The sequence below is a fragment of the Toxorhynchites rutilus genome, chromosome 2 (assembly GCF_029784135.1).
Source record: "Toxorhynchites rutilus septentrionalis strain SRP chromosome 2, ASM2978413v1, whole genome shotgun sequence".
Taxonomy (NCBI): domain Eukaryota; kingdom Metazoa; phylum Arthropoda; class Insecta; order Diptera; family Culicidae; genus Toxorhynchites; species Toxorhynchites rutilus.
The window spans coordinates 187,816,010-187,836,968 of NC_073745.1; the positions used below are offsets into that span (position 1 = coordinate 187,816,010).

At 39.2% G+C, this 20,959-nt stretch overlaps 1 protein-coding gene across 5 annotated transcripts in view; it reads left to right on the top strand.

Annotated features, from left to right (window-relative positions):
• Positions 1 to 20,959, top strand: part of LOC129771119 (anion exchange protein 3) — a 147,989-nt gene that overhangs the window by 22,239 nt on the left and 104,791 nt on the right. For all 5 annotated transcript variants that reach the window (XM_055774465.1, XM_055774471.1, XM_055774467.1 and 2 more), the window contains exon 2: positions 15,428 to 15,626. In XM_055774465.1, the coding sequence (XP_055630440.1) occupies positions 15,567 to 15,626 (60 nt within the window). In that variant the 5' untranslated portion in view covers positions 15,428 to 15,566. The remainder of the gene's footprint in view (positions 1 to 15,427; positions 15,627 to 20,959) is intronic.

The window sequence follows — 20,959 nt, forward strand, 5'->3', positions numbered from 1 at the left end:
GTCAATCAAGTCAATATCAGTAGATTTCACTTTCATGGTGATCATATGATGGACTATCAACAATTGATAGTGAAATTTATGCGCTGATCGCACGATCTTTAAACCTGCATTTTGTTGTAATTACAGCTGCACGCGATAACCGCTTCAATGTGATGGATAAAATAATGTCAAGTTCTGTCAATAAATGAGCTTAGTCATTTAAGTAACTTGACGCACATAAGTCTGAAATTGACCGCGCTGTTGGCACAATAAATGGAATGTATTATCTATTCTATATCTGTATTCCATCGTCTCGAAGCGTCTTTCGCATTTAGTATCAGGACCTCTATCTAGCTATAGAGCAATTTCACCCCAAATCAACCGGCCGCCGATCCGACCCGATTTTTTTTAAACTTTAAACTCATAAGTACTTATGATGGAAACTACCTAAAATCACAATTTTCATTTTCATATGACCAATTTAAATTACAACTGATTTTTAAAAAGGGCGTATTCAAAATCATTGACCTTTCTTTCGAAAAATTGTAACTCAAAATTCAGATGTCTATGGTGTTTGACAAAGTTGTTGGAAAATAAATGAATTATTTAGAAAAAATAACACTCTGTTAACAATCTTACTCAAAAATTGATTTTAATATTAAAAACCTTACCTGGGTCCAGGTAAGATTCGCGTCGACTTCCTTGATTTCCTTGCTGAGGCTGCGTCACCACGAGCCCCTGGGTCTGCCTTTACTGCGGTGTCCTGCTGGATTTCAACCCAGTGCTTGTTTGCAGATTTCGTTTCCGCTCCTTCGCAGTGTGTGGCCGACCCACTTCCACTTGCGTTCTCGAATCTCGGTTGATATCGGCTTCTGGTGACACCGACGATGGAACCAGCCGTTCGAGTTCCAGTTGTGAGGCCACCAGGCACGAATTATGTATCGCGTCTCGTTGGCGTACAACAGCACGGATTTCACGTTCGAGTTAAAGACTCGGATTTGAGGCGAAAACTTAGCTGGTTAGATTTCCACAAATTTCGTAAACTCGCAAAAGCAGCTCTTACATTCTTGATCCGTGCATTTATGTCGATCTTGGTACCACTATCCGATGCTATCGGGCTGCCAAGATATTGAAAGCTTCCTACGTTCTCCACTGCTTGCCCCGCTACTGTGAAGATGGGTCGATTGTCCACGTTTACATCCAAGAATTTGATCTTGTTGACGTTGATTTTTAAATTTGCCACAGAGGAACGTTCGGCAAGGTCATTCAGACTCTACATATCGGAGCGCCCTTTGTACTAGTAGTGCTACGTCATCAGCCAGCTAGAGGTCGTTCAGATGCTCCATGGCAACAGGCTGCCAGAGTAGCCCACGGTTCGGTACGTGAACAATGGCACCCGCCATCATCTCGTTCATTACGATGAGGAACAGTAACGGTGATAGTATACATCCTTGGCTCACACCGACGATTACCTGGATCGGGTCGGGCAAGGCTCCGCTATGCAAGACTCTGCACATAGAAGTCTCGTACTGCGCTTCGATGAGGTTGATGATATTATCTGGAACTCCTTTGCGTCTCAAGGTGCCTCACAGATTTTTAAGATGATTGAGTCAGCCAAAATCTTGTTCCTAGTCAATGAAAACCAAATAAAGTGACTCTGGGAATTCGTTGACCTCCTCCAGGATGATGCGAAGCGTGACAATATGGTCCACACAAGATCTTCCGGCACGGAATCCTGCCTGCTGCCGTCGGAGAGTCGCGTCAATTTTCTCCTGTATCCGTTCTACGATAACTTTGCACAGAACTTTCAGAACAATACACAGTGACATGATGCCATATCGCACACAGTCGGTCAGAAATGTTGCGGTGTCCCAGATATTCGAGAAAAGTTGATGCAGCATTCGTGCGAATAGGATGGGGTCAGCTTTGAGCATCTCTGTTGATATGCGACCGACACCGGGAGCTTTGTTGGATTTCATACACCGAATGGCTGTTTCGATCTGCAGTGATGGGAGTTGACACTGGTGATGCGCCGAACCCTTGGCGGATTCTGCCGAGATGTTGATGGCTGATTAGACGTCGAAACTTGAAGAAGTTGCTCGAAGTGCTAAAACCAGCGTCTCAGCAGGTCGGTGAGGTCAGTGAGTAACTGTCCGGTCGTGTTTTTCACAGGCTGCTTGGGATTACTCAGGGTCGTTATAAGTTGCTCGTGTTTACAACACACCGTACTAGCGTCTGATTCTAATGGGCTTCGGTTGTCTGCGTGCGTTGGAGGAAATCAAGATCCCCAATCGTCTGATCTTTCGTCTCTTGCTGGGGGGTTCTGTTCGTCTCTTTCGCAGAGCCTCTTTATGCCGTGTCCTTTCTGATCTTCTAGCGTCCTCGTTTATATGTAATGAAGAAAAGGCCAACTGGTCGAACCCGACTAGCTGGCGTGGCGTCCGCGTTCAATCCATTTTTCCAGATACCTTTTCTTATTAACTTTTTCTATACTAACGATGTTGATTCACAGCTATCAACAACGTGAACATTTAACAAAACCTAATAAACCAACAACACTTAACATTACTAAAAACTACACCTATCTACATATTTAAATCAAAGACATTTTCTTTACACGACGCGCACTTGTTGTTCCGGAGACGGTCACCGACCGAAAGAAAGACCACATACAACGGACAAAAGGGAACAATGCAGACAGGCCGAGTACAATTGTTCCCTGTCCCTTTGAGCGACGGCACGTCTCGCTATTTATGGACGCGACTTCTCGTCTACTCAAACCGGTTCATTGTTAAGTACGCGGGGTCCCTCAGATGAGGTGATACGGAGCTTACAATGACCCTGTCAATTGGCAGATGACTAATTTTGTCTGCGGTCTTGCTTGATCAGTCATCACTTTTGCCAATGGTGAACGACTGTCACATCTTCTACAATGCCACCTTTCGGAATATCCTCTGCTCGAGTCTCAAACTATTCAACGAACGACCTCTCCACAGCTTTCTAGTCGGCGTATGTTGAATCGCCGTCCAAGCCGAGCCAGCCACCTGTCGTTGAATCCGTACAATGCGCAGGTGGATCTCGCCAACCAAGAGGTGATGGTCAGACGCGATATCGGCGCTTCTTTTATTCCAAACATCAAGAAGGCTCCGTCTCCATTTTCGGCTGATGCAAATGTGGCTGATTTGATTTTCGGTATGTCCATAGCCGAGTGGTTAGCGTCACACCTAACATGCCAGGGGTTCGGGTTCGATTGCCGTTCTGGTCGGGGGAATTTTTCGTCGAAGAAATTTCCTCCGAATTGCACTGTGGTCACGCATATTCTAGAGCTTGCCACTCAGAATGCATTCAAGGCGTGTTATTTGTTATAGAAATCTCAACTTCAATTAATAAAAATGACGCAAGTAATGCTATGTTGAGACAGCGAAGTTCCTCTAGGAACATGAGTGCCATTTAAGAAAAAGAAGAAGAGGAAGAAGAAAAAGTGTCGCGCCTCGCTGGCAAGTTGTACAAGATTTTCTTGCTGAGCTTACGTTAATACATTCCATGTTCCAATTCTTGTCATTCGTTTTGCGCTAAAAGTCGTTACCGTAAAACCATTATTGGTTTCATGGAATCTAGGTATTTCGGAGCAGTTAGCCTAGGCAGGTTGTTAGAATGAGGTCCCTATCCCGCGAGACACCCGAGGGTGCTTTTCACACTCGACCAACCGTGCATACGTCTTGCATTTAGTCGAAGTATTGGTAGTAGTCCCAGTTCTAGAAAAGAACGTTTTAGATGAATTGTGTCATCATCCAATTTCGTCAAATTTTGACTGCCAACCTAGTGAATGTGATGGTGTAAATATTTCTTGTGATCACTTTTTTTGTAATGACCAAACTTACAAAACTGCTTCTCCTAAATTTACGAACATTAATTTTATACCATGAAGGGATCCAAAGTGAGGGGGTCTCCGTAGCCACATTGGTTGCGCGTTCGCTTAGTAAGCGATCGATCGTGAGTTCAAAACTCAGGGCCCTTATTGACCATCTTTGTGTTGTTACAGAATAACTACGTCCACGCAACAATCATCAGCGATGGAGATAAACTGTCTGCGCTGTCCGGTCTAACTGGATTATGGAAGAACAGGTTATCCAGATTTTGTAACCGAAATCTGGCTGCATTTGGCGGCAGGTTCCGCGGATCATGTCTAACCATATGCCTGCGGATAATGTATTTCCGCTCAATCCTGATGCTTCACATGTGCTACAGATGCGGTTTCGAGAATTAAACCAGTGAAGTCTATAGAGATTCACGGGGTTTACCGTATCATATCCATTACCGCAGCGAATCAAGAATCCATTCCCACTAACAATTTTTCCTTCCTTCTTTTCCGCCAACGCCCCGTGGCGTTGTTATTGATTATTTAAAGCTCGAATCATCGGAACTTGCACAATAAGAATGGTTTGGATTCAGTGTGTTCTTTGTACAATTTCGCACGTTCTGTTCAATCACGAAAAGCAACTACGAATTGTGCAGTCTACCAAAGCTCTAGATCTATTTATAGATTAAAATATGGATGTGGACGTTTTCGACGCTACAGTACACAGTATGCCCACCATAAGTAATGATATCAGTAATAACAATAGTAACCAGCTACTGTAATCAAGTGCTCTAAATTTCCTGATCGTCTTCACTTATGATTAACACTTCCTGCGGTTAGATATCGCCAGCGGGAAGCTTTCCGTGTTAAGTTATCTGATAAAAATCAGCGGCATTGATTTGTTAATTATCTTCCGTTTTTGTTCCGTGCTTCTGAACATGTTATCTTGCCATAATATCTAAAATTAGCTCTGTAAGCAGTGTCGTGAAGTGATTTCTGTATACACAGGTAGTTTCTCACTGTGGTTGGTAGTCCTGGATAAGGGTAAAACACAAAAAGAAGAGTTGAAAAGTTTTGTTATCAACAATAGTGCCGATAATTTTGTTTTCCAATTCTGGTTAATCATCAAATAACCAACAGAATACATGAATGGAATCAATCAAAAGTCATCGAAGTCTATTTGACGCGCTATGCATTCGAATTTTGTGTATTGATAAGAAATTATTACAGCCCAACATAGCTTAAAACGCTGTGAATCTTTCGTCCGCTTTCGTGACTCTCCTCGCACTTGAAAAATGAACACAATCTGGAGCGTGCTGCGAACGACGTCACATTAGTTACAACACTCTTATCATCTGCTACCGAAACTCCATCGACACCCGATAAAGGGGCAGCAGGCAGAGAATGATAAGCGGTCGGTTTACGAAAATGTATCATCCATGTGACCGATAAATTCGAAGGAACCACCGTCTCAATGCTACTAATTTATTTGTGTGCAACTCAATTGGAGAACTTGTTACACACCAGACTGTTCCTGTCAGACCACAGATATTTACGACGATGGATTATTGGGCGGTTGAATGCCATGAACTTGACGCACAAAATTTTTCCGCTGCTATCGATTGTTATCTTTGGTACTCCCGGAATCAGTTGGACTGAATTTTTCGATACCATTAAGCTTCGCGGTTGGAATCATATGACCTGTGGATTTTTTATATCAATATTTATTTATTTGTGATAACTTCGGCTGGACGGCATGTTAGAAATGAATGACGAGTGTCACGTGTTATTTTCTCCTACTTGTTGTTCTTGTTTCGAATGAAGGCAATCGACCACGGAATTTATATGCGCAGGAATACACACTTTGATACTTCTTATTACGCAGGTTGATCATGCGAATGCGTTTTTTTTTTCATTTGATTTTCAGATGATTCCATTCAATGTATATGATTAACATTATTCAATAAAAAAATGACCGTTCTGTTCCTTAACCGTCTCTTGGAATGTCATGATAACGCGTTCTTAGAATCTTCTACCTCACTGCGAAAAACTTGCGAAATTGTTGTTCCGAGCGTCATCTCCAAAGAGCAGACCATCCGCCTCCAACATTATCCCATATATGAAGCTGACACAGCACAACATCTTGAGGGTTCGCGTCCGTAAGACTGTTGCTCATAGTAAGGTTTTTCGTCAAACTCTTTACTGGCGTCTTGACGTTCGTACCGTTAATCGTGAAGATCTCTTGCGGTGCTCTTCTGAGAGCGATATATCATCGTATGCCTTCTTCAGTGAGCTGTTAGACTTTACACTACATCTATGTGTATACCCCTTCGATGAGGCATGTGAAATCGCTCCCCAGCGCTTATGGCTCTATTAGATAGGTAATGGATGCATTGAAAGGTAAAGGGTTGAAAAAGGAGTACTACGGAATCATCTTTGGAGCTGCACGATACCACTGGCAGCGTTCCACTACGTATCGAATCTGTGCCATGTGAAATTTTAACACTTTTAATTTCAGAAGCTTTCCATCCACCTCAAACAGTGTGAAATCGAATTCATGAACAAGTCGAGTGGCACTTAAGAAATTGCGGTAGGCACAAGATCACATTAATTGGACGATTGATGAATGGATGAAGGTAATTTGGTCATATGAGACCAAAGACGTGAGACGTGGGCCTGATTTGATGATATGGGTATCATAAGCGAATGGCGACGAACCGGCGAAAGCCTAAAAAGTGAGTGCCAACAGTCAAACATGTAGGAGATAAATTATTGCAACATAATTTGCCAAGCGACTCAACTATTCTTTATCATGCAGGAAGAGTTATGGTTTGGAACTCAATGGCATCGTGTGGTGCCTGAGAACCCAAATTCAATGTCGGGATAATAACAAAAGAGGTATATCTGGACAAATGGAAAAAAAAGCGAAAGTTTCCAGGAAGTTCGCAAAAACTGAAGCTTGTCCGTCGGTACACATTCCAGCAAGATGGTGATTCAAATCATACCTCGAAGCTGGTATCAAATTGGTTTGTAAAAAGAAAAATCTCAGCTACTGTGGCCAGTTTGGAGTGACTAGCACAATCTCCTGACCTTAACCCGAAAGGAGATTTATGGTATATTTTGAAAATTAAGGTTCAAGAAGATAATCCAATGAGTTGAATTCAATGAATGAATGAATGACGGCCGCCTTCGTTGCAGTTTTACCTCGCAGGTAGTAAAAACATAAAATATGGCGAATTTCTTCATTGGTGGACTTCATCTTTGCCGCGCTATAACTTGAGACTGAAAAGAACAATCACAACACTGTCAAAACGACACTTGTAGCACAGATTGTCGTCTTTAAATAGCCGTATAGTATGACCCGATGCGATAAGTACAACACAAGATATGTTTAAGTGTTGCCATATACGTATACGTATATACATATACGACATTTCTTTTTCCCCAACCCAATAAAATTTGTCTTTGAGGAGGATATTTTGAAAAATGAATGTGTCCGGCATCTTTGAAAAAAAATATTGAGTCAGGAAAGACGGATACTTGGCGGAAACTTCGGGTGAGAAAGATGGACACTTGGGGTGAGAAAGATGGACACTTGGGGTGAGACAGATGGACACTAACTGAAAATTCAAGTTTATGTGCTCGATAAGTTTTGGAGGTCTTCATATATGCCTTCGAAATAATCTAACAAAAAGGCTAGACTAAAAACACCTAAAGGGCTTGACATTTTTCTCATTTTTTCATGTCTAAAATAGCAATTGGCAATTGGAATGACATATTCGGATTACATCTCTAAATAAAAGAAGGGGGAGATAATCAAATTGTTTTCAAAACAAAATGTTTGTCTTTTTTCGGCGGAGTGTCCGTCTTGCCCGACATGGTTAGTATGTTATTTTCGTCAATTTTTGACGTAGGACTACGTCTTTCATTTCTATACCGGGGTGTAAAACCAAAGTTTCGAGAACGAAAGCGTTACGCTGGAGACCGAGATTTTGAGCGTTAATAGCTCTTAAACAACTGAACGAAATGGTATGATAAACACTTCATTTGAAAGATAAAATGTCTACGCGTCATATACTTGTTACTTTTTCATCCAAAAACTTGTTTCAATAGTCTTAAAATTGCTTTCAAAACAGGCTATTGAAATCAAAAATCGGTATATAAGCGAGCGCCGCTCGTAAACCCACTCAGTTATGATTGAACAGCGATTGGAGCATGTTGTCACTGTTGTTGTGAAGCTAATTTCGTTTATCATGAAAGCGCTGATGAACGGTGTCACCAAGAGCCTGTTTGTGCAACTAAGGCCAAAAGGGAATCCATCAGGAGGAGAGTGATGCCACGGTTCCGCTTGAAACATCGGAGCAGCCGCCACACACACACACATACACGCGCGGAATTCTCGTTGCTATCGTTGCTGAAAAATAATCTGCCAGTTCCCCTGGGAATTGAAAAATACATTCATGCGAAATAGTTTATTTTAATGTTTTCTATCCATATAACACTGCAACCAAATACATTTGGTTTTGTTATTTTTCAATCAATCGCAATTAACAGGAAAGCTTCTGAATATTTTTTTCCCCATCAGTGGAAATTTTCGTATCCAATATTGGATGCATAACATGAAAAACGGAAAATGTTTCACATCGCGAAAATCAAGTCATTTTCGAGCGATTATTTGTTTTCTACTCATATAATGCTTCGACCAAATACATTTCGTTTTGGATTTTTTCAATCAAGTGCGATCAACGTAAGACCACGTCTTTCGGCAATTTATTAGAGGTGCAATGAATCTTTAGGAATTCCCGCTCTACACGCACTGGCAAACAATGTTTACTCAACAATTTCTCAAACTAGAAATGGGTGTTGTGAGAAAGGATTAGCGAACGCGAAAACGACAAACGGGAGAAAGATACGTTTGGAGGTTGCAGGAAATTGGCAGAAAACTTCTTCATTCTATCATTCAAATAATGTGATTCATACCACATCGTTTTGCCAGAAAGAGATTATTAATGCTCAAAGGAGGAATCGAGTCCTCCGAGGAAATTACCCAGCTCAAATTAGAGTCGACTATCGATTGCGGCATTCGTACACAAATAATTTTATAATGCAGTTTCACCAAAGTGATTTCTTCGGATATATTCACTACATCATGTCATGTATTTCATATTCTTCATAAGGAAATCCATATCCATGGCACCTATCGGTAACGAATTATTATCGAAACCACGATTTTCGCTAAATGCTGCTTTCAGTTCGGCCTGTAAAAAACTTTTCTGCACTCTAATCCATCAAATTTGGAGCCCTGAAAAGGGCCGTTGATTATATGCTAAGCTAATATAGCACGCTCTCCTCGGATACGATGGGCCAGCTGGATGTCCTTGGGCATGTTGTGACGCGTTTTGCATGGATAGCACACAAATTGGTATCTTCGAATAAGCCTCCTGCAGCGTCATAACCGCGGAACTTTGGAAGCGCAAGTCGGTTTTGAAGTCCTGAGCAATTCCACGAACCAAATGCTGCAAAGGTAGCTTGCGGATCAGCAATTCGGTCGATATCTGATAGCGACGAATTTCATGCGAAGTTCCCGGTCGATAGCGATGTGGCTTCTCCACCTATCCTGCTACTGGTGCGCTTATCCGAGCTGACTTCGTGTGCCTTACCACCGAATGACTAACGAGCTGTCTGCGAAAGACTAACGAGCTCGAGTCCTCACGGTGCGAGAGTAGAGTAAGAAATGAACGAAAGCAAAGGAAGCGTCATTTTATAAACCATAAAAGTATAGAATCTTAATCCCACCCTTATTATATTCGTGAGTATACAGTAAGCTTATACAATAAAGAGGGTGGGGTTTACATTCGATTCTTTTATGTTTTATAAAATGACACTTCCCTTGCTTTCGTTCATTTCTTACTCTACTCTCGCACCGTGAGGACTCGTTTCATCGGGACTAAGCAGACAGCTCGTTAGTCTTTCGGTGGTAAGGCACCACGAAAGCAGCTCGGATAAGCGCATCAGCCGCAGGAAGCGTGAAGAAGCCACATCGCTATCGACCGGGAACTTCGCATGGAATTCGTCGCTATCAGAAGTCGACCGAATTGCTGATCCGCAAGCTACCTTTGCAGCATTTGGTTCGTGGAATTGCTCAGGACTTCAAAACCGACTTGCGCTTCCAAAGTTCCGCGGTTATGACGCTGCAGGAGGCTTATTAGAAGATACCAATTTGTGTGCTATACATGCAAAACGCGTCACATCATGCCCAAAGACATCCAGCTGGCCCATCGTATCCTAGGAGAGCGTGCTATATTAGCTTAGCATATAATCAACAGCCCTTTTCAGGGCTCCAAATTTGATGGATTAGAGTTCAGAAAAGTTTTTTACAGGCCGAACTGAAAGGAGCATTTAGCGTGGTGTCGATGATAATTCGATACCGATAGGTGCCATGGTGCATTTCATAATGAAAAATATGAAATATATGACATGATGTAGTGAATATATCCCCATATCGAAGAAATCACTTTGATGAAACTGTTTACCGTTTGTCGTTTTTAATTGTTGGGAAAGGGCATTATTTCTGCTGACTAAATTCCAAGAAAAAATCCATTCCTTCTTTAAGCGTGATTCATTCTGCTTCAGATCAACGGAACAGTATGATAATCATTTCATACAAAAGATAAAATGTCCAAGAGTTATATGATTGCTATTTATTGAGTCGAAAAATTGTTTCAATAGCTTAACACTACAGACTTTTTTTCTCCGTACTGATTAAGAAGCCGACCGAACTATCGGTCGACAAGTCAGTCTGCAGTCGGCGGGGGCTCTTAATTTCGTTTTTGCAGGCCGAACCGAAAAAATTTCAGTCGAGTTAACTCTTTTTTACAGTAATGCTTTTGAATCCGGACACTTTGCATTACATTCAATATCATACCACAGCCATAACATTTTTTTCATGTTGAATTTATGCGATTAATAGTTGCTAATATAGTTACTGATAGTTTCTTGATAGTTACTTATCAATCGCATTAATTCAACATGCAGAAAATGTTGTGGCTGCGGTAATACCATACTGTAAATAAATGTAACGCAAAGTGTCCGGATTCAAATACATTACTGTATACTTACTTCGATGTTATTCGTTTCTCTCTCAGGGTAGGCAACGAATATAATAAGGGTGGGGTTTAGATTCTATACTTTTATGGTTTATAAAATGACGCTTCCTTTGCTTTCGTTCATTTCTTACTCTACTCTCGCACCGTGACGACTCGTTTGTTTGGGACCAAGCAAATAGCTAGTTAGTCTTTCAGTTGTAAGGCACACGAAAGCAGCTCGGATAAGCGCACCAGCCGCAGGATAGGTGAAGAAGCCACATCGCTATTGACCGGGAACTTTGCGTGAAATTCATCGCTATCGGAAGTCGACCAAATTGCTGATCCGATGATCCGATTAGAGTTTAGAAAAGTTTTTTGCAGGCCAAACTGAAACGAGAATTTTCGTTTGGATGCCATACAGCATCGAGAAAATTCCGGAAAGATCTAATTGTTGCTGAAAAATAATCTGCCAGTTCCCTGGGAATTGAAGAATACATCCATGCGAAAGAGTTTATTTTAATGTTTTCTAATTATATGGCGAAAACAGCGACCAACTACATTTGATTTCGTAATTTTTCAATCAAGTGTAATTAGCTGGAAAGCTTCTGAAGATTATTCTTTCCCATCAGTAGGATATTTTCGTATCCAATATTGGATGCATAACATGAAAAACGGAAAATGTTTCGTATCGCGAAAATTATATAATTTTCGATCGATTATTGCTCAGTCGCCGAAATTTTCATACTCAGAGAGTTCATTCTCCTCTAGTTTGTCTTCCAAATTGCCATCGTAAACCACACCTTCTCTCGATTCAATCACGCACGAAAAGCATACTGAAATGATATTCTGGTGGTGAAACCGATTCATTTTTCGTGAGGCGTCGTGCACAAATTACGTAACGCGATAAGGGGGGAGGGGTTAGATGTTGCGTTACTTTCTGTTTATTAGAGATAGGAAATTGCGTTACGAAAGGGGGGGGGGAGAGGTGGTTCAAAATTCGGATTTTTAGCGTTACGTAATTTGTGCACGACACCTGAGGACATCGACAAGACAACATCGTTACTGAACGAGCTGAACGGCGAGGGATCGAGGGATTCATTACCTGGCCTGACCTGACCTGAAATGCAATCAGTTTGTTTTAACTGTGAGGGAGCGCAGAAAAGCCGATGCTGATACTCTCGTGACCAAGAGAGTATCAGCATCGAAATACGGTTCCTCGGGAAGACATAGAAGCAGCCGCCACACACACACATACACGCGCGCAACTCTTTTCGTTTGCTGGTTATCGAGAGGAAACCTGGAAAGAAATGATCGTTGCTGAAAAATAATCTGCCAGTTCCCCTTGGAATTGAAAATTACATTCAAGCGAGTTTATTTTAATGTTTTCTATCCATATAATACTGCGACCACATACATTTGGTTTTGTGATTTGTCAATCAAGTGCAGTTAGCAGGAAAGCTTCTGAAGATTATTCTTCAGAACAAGGTTTTTTGTATCCAATATTGGATGCATAAAACCTTGAGTCTCCAACGTAACACTCTCGTTTTTGAAGTCACCCAAATATTTATTTATTCATTCATTCAGGATGGATTTAGATTCAACTTCAAACAAATGATCTCTAAATCAACGATAGTCCTACGTCACCCTTGCGGTTATACCATAGATATAACCCACTTCCTGTTTTTGACGTAGGATTACGTCTTTCGGGAACATAATGGGGTACAAATTGAAAATCGAAAATCGAGCACATCGTGAAAATTGTCCAATTTCAAACGCTTATTGCTCAGTCATTTCATGATGGATTGATGAAATTTTTGCGTCAATCGATTTCGCACTCCATAACAATTTTTTTTATTGAAGAAAATAATATATGCCATGAAACTAACTATTGAACAATTCAAAAATCGAAATTTTGATCGAAATTGACGACACATGCGGCGGGTCCTTAACAGAGACATCAAAACCAAGCTGCCTGGGGGAATTCGGCATTGCAAATACATGAAAGTAAGGGGAACTTTTGTTACTACCGAAATGTGTTCCCTAACAGAGACATCAAAACCAAGCTGCCTGGGGGAAATCGAAATTGCAAATACATGAAAGTAGGGGGAACTTTTTATATTGCAAGTAAGGTGAGTGATACGATTAATTCTAGCAAATAAAATTCAAATTTGGAACTTTAATGTTGGTTGCTTCGTGAAATTTCATATCAATGACCGATCGTGTATTGTGAAAAATTTAGCACAAGTGTAAGTGTAAAATTGCATATGGTAGCAGTTGTGTTAAAATTGAATATATGAAACGATTCATTTCAATTTTCATAAATGAGCACACCAAGGTGTTCTCCCGTTCGAGAACGGTTTGTTTGGTTTAAGCTGTCTGTCTGTCTGCGTTCATTTTCATCAAAGGAAAGTTTATACGGCGAAAAAATTGGAAAAGATAAGAATTTTTTTGAGAAAAGTGATTGCACTACATATAGTATTAAGTGTTGTTAGTCCAATTAAAATTCGCATTGGGTTGAATAAAATTATATAAGAAATTATAAAAGAAAATTACCTTTTCCATTTCAAATATGTTTTCTCTATATTAAAGTAACATGTTTTTACAGATGAAAAAATTTGATTTTTTTTATCCAAAACATATATTTTTATTAAGGCTCATATGGCGTCAGCCTGACGGGGCCGGGAGTCCAATATTTCGACAATGTTTGCTTACAACTATGTTAGTAATATGTAACCGATTACTCGTGGTTGGCTCGAGGTTAGTATTACAAGTGTTCTCATAATTGGGATGTTGCAGTCTTCAATGCTCTGTACGTGTGCCCGACACGGAATACTTCCTATTGGAAATTGGAAATTGGAAATTGGAAAAATTGATAATTGTGTTCGGCATTGGTAATTATCTTATATTACATTGGTGAGTTTTTTTTTCTTTAATTCATCCATTCATAAAACAGGTGGCATCTCGTCTAGGATCACATAGGGCGGTTTTCATCATAACTCGTTCCACTCCGCTATTTTTTATCTGACACGCACCATCCAATGACTGTTTACTATCCTTCTGTCATCATCACTCGGTAAACACTGGTGATGTGAACAAACAATACCCAACAACCAAACAAAACGGCCCTTTTCAGGAGGCCACCAAATCATTATCAAAGAGTTTAACGATGTAATTCTTTAAACATATCCAAAATCAACAGATAGCTTAACGGAATCCTACGTTAACTATGTGGTCGTGTTTCGGACGCAGTCCTCCTGTGACTTTTTGGAGTAAATATGACACCGCTGGTTCGATGAACTGGAAGAGACGTGATGGTAAAACATTCACATAACGAAAAATACTCCAAAAAGCAATCGATAATATTCAGAGCCTTGTAGATTACTTTTTTGTTTTTATTTACAATTTTACCAGATAGCCTGCTATGTGTGCACAGTAGGTGTCAAAGGTATTGATAAGTTTGTACATAATATTCAGAGTCTTATAGATTACTTTTTTTGTTTTTATTCACAATTTTACCAGATAAGCTGCTATGTGTGCACAGTAGATGTCAAAGGTATTGCAAGTTTGTACATCATTAAAATTTAAAATAAATTGTAATTTATCAATTATACAGAGGTGTCCGTCTTTCCCGACTTTCCCCTGTAGCTTTAAACAATGTTCAGGAAGTAGAAGTAGAAGTAAAAACCAAAAATGTTAAAAATAGATAAAAAAGTATACTTCGAAATTAATGGATTTTACGAATTTACGAAAAAAAAAGAATTACGAAGTCGCTAATCTTCAGGCCCAAATGACGTATGACTGTTCAATTGGTTCAGGTAAACAATTCTATGTAAATATTTTTGAAAGAAAACAATGAATGTTTGGATCCAGATTTCCGATGTTTGAATATCGCTCGTGAGAGGTGCACATGAATTAAGCGTAAACCCCATATTATCTCCTTTTCGCTTTCCCGGATTGGAACACAAACACCCCAATAGAGAAAACAAATAGTGTTCATGTTTGACTGTTTGTCGTAGATTCCGATAAAATACTCTTCGAACGTTTTGTGATCATGCGATAAATAAAAATTACAAAAGTGTAGCCCAGACGCAATGCTCGTTTCAAAGGTTATTCGGCTATCGCGAAAAACACACCTTGATCAAGTGCTACACTACTGGTGTTTGGACTTCACTGCAGTCGTGAGTATCGATGAAGAACAGAAATTGCACAAATTTATCAATAAAAGTGGCCAACCGAGGCTCTAGATAATCGAGCCCGGTTGACAGTTCGACTTCCATACTTCGTCAGTGTACCTACGGTTAGATAACATGTATTTTGATTTGAATTGAAATTTTCCCTTCCATCATCAGCTATCAGTAATAATTGCGCGCTGGTCGGCGATTGTTCTACTTTTTGTGCGTGTGCATCGTTTGTCGGCGTGATTATCCCACTTTATTTTCGAGTGATTCACTGTTTATACAGTTGTTAATTGGTATAATTTTTTTCTTGTGCTCCCTTCTTTCAGATTGGCGGTTTTCCATGAGTGCATGAAATAAAACGATTAAGTGTCAAAAGTGAAAGAGAATAATTTGCACCGAAGCCGAAGTGAAACCGTAAAGTGAGTTTCGTTCGCTGTGGTTCTTGACAATTGATACTTAGACAACATGAGCCGACGGGATAACAATGTTAGGAAATTATCCTTCCTAGGATTCAACACTAAAGAGGTGAGTGAATAAATATTACATAATTTCGAAAATTTACAAACGTCTAGCATATGAAGATCATTTGATGTAAACTGCTAGCGCAAATAAATTAATGTTATCAAAATTTTCATTTCGACGGTCTAAATTATTTTTGGCAACTCTACAGTTGGTCTCGAAGAAACATAAATTCTGCTCCAAGTATAACTCATACTCGCAATTCCACTATGTAAAAATATTTAGAATCAACTTTGAATGAACGACAGTTTCTTGTTTCTGAATGGGCATTCAATGAATGAGTGCTTATCGCAGCGAAACCCATAAAGAAATTCTAATCGCATCACCCGCTACTGTTTCAATTAGCTGAGTTCTTATCATTCATCTACAGCTGAAACTTATTTTTCGTCCCACGGAAAAACCTCCTTATTAGAGACCACTAAATAAAAGCATGTTTACTATCTGATGTCGGAGGAAATCCGGAGAAGGCGTAATGATGTCTACAAATATATGTTGAATGAGTATTTACCAGAGGATAAGAGATAATTGATCCGCATTAACCCTTGTTATTACGAGCAGAATGGATGTAATATTATTATCACTTCATTACCAACAGTGTCTTGTTAATTTGATGTAGATGACAAACGATATATTTTAACAAATTGAGCAGGTTATTTCTATGCTGTTGGGGTTTCGTCCGATATTATTTTCGCTTTTTCAATTTCGGATAATTTTTTTTATATGTATATATTTTATCTTCTTCAAAGCTTGCAGAACATTTTTGAGACGTGTGTACGAAAATTGTATGACGCTGAGCGTCGAGAAATGCCAAGTTATATCGTTCACCAGAAAGCGGAATCCCATCAATTTCTCCTACATGTTATACGGCAAAGCCATCGAGAGGGTTCAACGAGTTCGCGACTTGGGTGTAATTCTTGACGAGGAGTTCACATTCATCTACCACTACAAGGACATTATCTCCAGGGGGAACAAACAGCTCGGTTTTGTTTTGAAGGTCACCATTTAATTTAGGGACCCGCTTAGCTTGAAATCTGTATACTGTGCGCTGGTTCGTTCTATTCCGGAATTTGCTTCTGTCGTATGGTGGTGCCCTTTTCCTGGCATTTGGAAAGCGCGCATTGAATCTGTACAAAGAAAGTTCGTAAGTCGTGCTCTGAGGAATCTTTCATAGCGAAACCCAAGGGAATTACCTCCTTACGAGGAACGCTGTAACCTGCTGCGAATTGATACTCTGAAGAACAGGCGATCTGCAGCACAAGCCATATTTGTTGCGAAGCTGCTGAGCAGTCTTCCGAAAAACGCTTACACATGTCCACGCGATGTGAAAATTCCATGTTTTTGTTCGAACTCGAACATGATTTTCGCTAGTGTTGAATGTCTATCCCAAACACGAACAATGATACACACTCATAAGAATGTGAAAACAAACTTGATGTTTATAATCCAAGAACATCATGTACAAACATATCACCCGATGTCGCAGTATTCATTGATTTCGTTTTGTTTCTTTTCTTGCACGGAAAGAAATTATTCATCCTGAAGCATTTCTTCGTAGGATACTTTTTCACAGAAACGAACTTGAAATTTAGTTCGCATTACAAACATTGCATGAACTAAGAGGCTATGAGTTTATGCACATTTTGCAAGTCTGATTAAATAATCCTTGGTTTCATGCAAAGAAAACATTCTCTGAATATAAAGAAACTTTCTATGAGATTTTTTTGCGTGCATGTTGCCAATTGAAGTCTGGGGAACCGACTGCACAGCGGGCGACATCATACAAATGCTGGCCAAATAAATAAATAAATACCCAAAATTTTGTTTTAGATGCAATCTTCAGCGGCACACAGCAGAACCAGCAGAGAAATTTCAGCGGCTAAACACACACCATTAATTTCTCGATGTTATCACAAACTGAATTTTTTGTACATTTTTTTCATATTCAACCATCAATACTCTATAACTCTTTCTAACACACTATTTCGGTACGACTCATAGTTTTTGAGATATAAATTATCAAATATTTCTCTTACTAAAATCGATACGCCCTTTCCAAAAGTTACGCTTGAGTCAAAAAATTCCCAATTGCTGTGAAAACTCATATTTCCTCCAACCCAAACGGAATACACACTTTCATTGGAATCAAAAATACAAGTTTATAAAATCTGCATTTTTAGGACGATTTCATTTGGAATTGCTGAATAGCTAATAATAGCGAATTTCATGAATTCAATATATAAATTGATGCGTGCACTGAATGATGATATCAATTGTGAAGAACTCTGATATCAATTGACATTTATTTTGTTCAGAACAAATAAAGACCTAATATTTTAGACGAAGCACCCATTGTCATGATAGGAAAGCATTTTTTTCCATGTCAACATACCAACACACCACGTGTTGTGTGGTGGTGGTGTGGTGTCCGATTCGCTTCTTCTACTCTACGCACTGCCGGTGCTTGGGGTGAAAATGCAAGAGAAACTGTACAGCATGTTCGAACATCATGTGAAGCATTAGATTAAACATCGTATGTCCAAACATACTACGAATACAAACATGTCACATTTTCAAACATAGGTACGAAAAAATCATGTTTGTATTCAAATACAAAACTGCGAACAGCAGCGTGGACATGTTTATCCCGGACGCGGTGTTTTTTGTGAAACATGGAAGACTGCTGCTGAGGAACGAGATTGACTCCCCTTTCTTGGTAGTTAATCTGTATATTTATACTTTATGCCCTAGGTCATCGTGATTTCCTTACACTCGATTTCCGGAATAGTTTGTATGGAATAGCATGATCCGTTGGAATTTATGTCTGCTACATTCAATAAAATGTTTCATTCTTTGACTATAATCTCGCTAGCAATGCGCTTCGAAGTAAATTTAATGATTATTTTAGAATAAGTTGACATTCGCAATACGTGTATTTGATACTGATTTTAGTAGGTCCATTAAGACAATTTGATGTCAGATGGATTAAATAAAAAAATAATATTAAACAAATAATACATCGAGTTACCTCTAATTCGATGTCTAGTTAATTAGACAGACATGCAATATGACACGAATAATTGGACATTTTTATAAACATTGAGTTTGGGGCCCAAACTATGGCCCCAGATTAAAAGTCGCCTCCAGACATCGACACTGTACCACTGTCATGTCTGTCATCGCGAATGTCCTATTACAGTTCAAACTCGCCTCCAATGCGACACTAAATGGTGCCTCGGTATGTCGAATTAGAGATAACTTACTGTATATTTTAGGGTGCCAAAGAAAATGGTCATCTCGATTTCAAAAAGTTACCCCATAAACATTTTCACCACCTCGAAAAAACACTCTATGCCGTATTTCAGCTCAATCGGCTCAATATGGGAGAGTGGCGCAAAACGGTCAAAGTTTGAGTTCTTTGAAAATCGAAAAATCACCCAAGGGGGGAGTGAAGGAAATCAGGGTTTTCGAAAAAAAATTGATGCCAAATGTCTTAAAATTTCATGAAACATCGAGATCTAATGTCATCTCGAAAAACTTTTTTGTGTCAAAAATCGGCATTCTGGGACTTTTTTTCGGAGTACGAAACGAAAAGTATGATTTTGGGTGCCAATTAAAATAGTTATCTCGATTTTTATTCGGAATACCCTATGCAAAATATTAGCTCACTCGGACTTCATTTACTGGTGTCACAAACGTTAAAATTTGAGTTTTTTGAAAAACGAAAAATCACCAAAAAAAAGTCAAGGTTTTCAAAACAAAATTTGATGCCAAATGTCTCGAAATTGTATTAATCGTCGAGATTTATAGTTATCTCGAATTTTTTTTCTTGTAAATAAAATGTTTTTTGGCACTTGGTCGTTCTTCTGCCTAAAAAAATGATTTTCGACAAAAAATTTTTTTCAGATAACTGTAAATCTCGATGTGTCATACAATTTTAAGACATCTGACTTTTTTTTTAAATCCCGATTCCGGTGATTTTTCGGTTTTCAAAAAACTCAAATTTTAACGTCTGCAACACCAGTAAATGAAGTCCGAATGAACTAATATTTTGCATAGGGTATATTATCGTGCAAATCAACATTTCGTATCAAGTTCCGAATGAAAAATCGAGATAACTATTTTTATTGGCACCCAAAATCATACTTTTCGTTTCGTACTCCGAAAAAAAACAAAGTACGATTTTTGACAAAAAAAAAATTCCGAGATGACACTATGATCTGATGATCTCGACGTTTCATGCAATTTAAGACATTTGGCATCAATTTTTTTTTCGAAAACCCCGATTTCCTTTACTTCCCCTTGAGCAATTTTTCGATTTCCAAAAAACTCAAACTTTGACCGCTTTGCACCACTCTCCCATAAGTCCAATTGAACTGAAATTCGGCATAGGATGTTTTTTCAATGTGGTGAACATTTTGTATAGGGTAACTTTTTGAAATTTTGTGGTCGATTTTTTCACATACATTAATTTACACCCTAGTTTATATACATTAGGGTGGCAGCGAAAATCATCATGTCAAATTTCAAAAACCGACCATGTACATTTTGCTTTTTAGCCCAAAAATATGATCTGTGCGAAGTTTCAACACCATCGGACATGGTTTAGGGGTGCCTCAAAGCGCTCAAAGTTTTGATTTTTTGATCCTTGAAAAACTTCCAAGTGGGGAGTAAAGGAAATTTGGAAAATCGAAATTTTTTTCTCGATTCAAAATGACTTAAAAATGCATGAAACGCCGAGATCTGGTGTCATCGCAAAAAAAAAAAATTTTGGCCGAAAATCGACCTTTTGGGACTTACAGTAAGTACAGGCAAACTTGTTTCTGTGCGGTTTTGACTGTTTGTGTGACTGTTTAGGTGCGATTTTATTATTTGTGCGATTAGTTTGTGTGTCATAAACTAATTTTTTTCCTCCCCCCTTGGAAGATTTTCGAGGATCAAAAAATCAAAACTTTGAGCGCTTTGAGGCACCCCTATATCATGTCTGATCGAGCTGAAACTTTGCACAGATCATTTTTTGGGCCAATAAACAAAATGTACATGGTCGGTTCTTGAAATTCGATGATGAAATTTTTCCCATACATCCATTGCCACCCTAATATACATAGAGGAAGGTGATCCTGACCGATCACTAAAGTACCTAAAATATTCAATTTTTGGCTCTTTAATTATGTTTTCCACTGGTAGGTGTGGTATATTACATGGGTTAAAAAGTACCGGGATTTTTCAATTGATGGTGCCACTAAAAATGAACAAGATTCATTTCGAGAGGTTCTTTTGTCACTAGCTTATGTGTGAAGTTTCATGACATTTCGTTTATTTGTTCACAAACTACAGTTGTT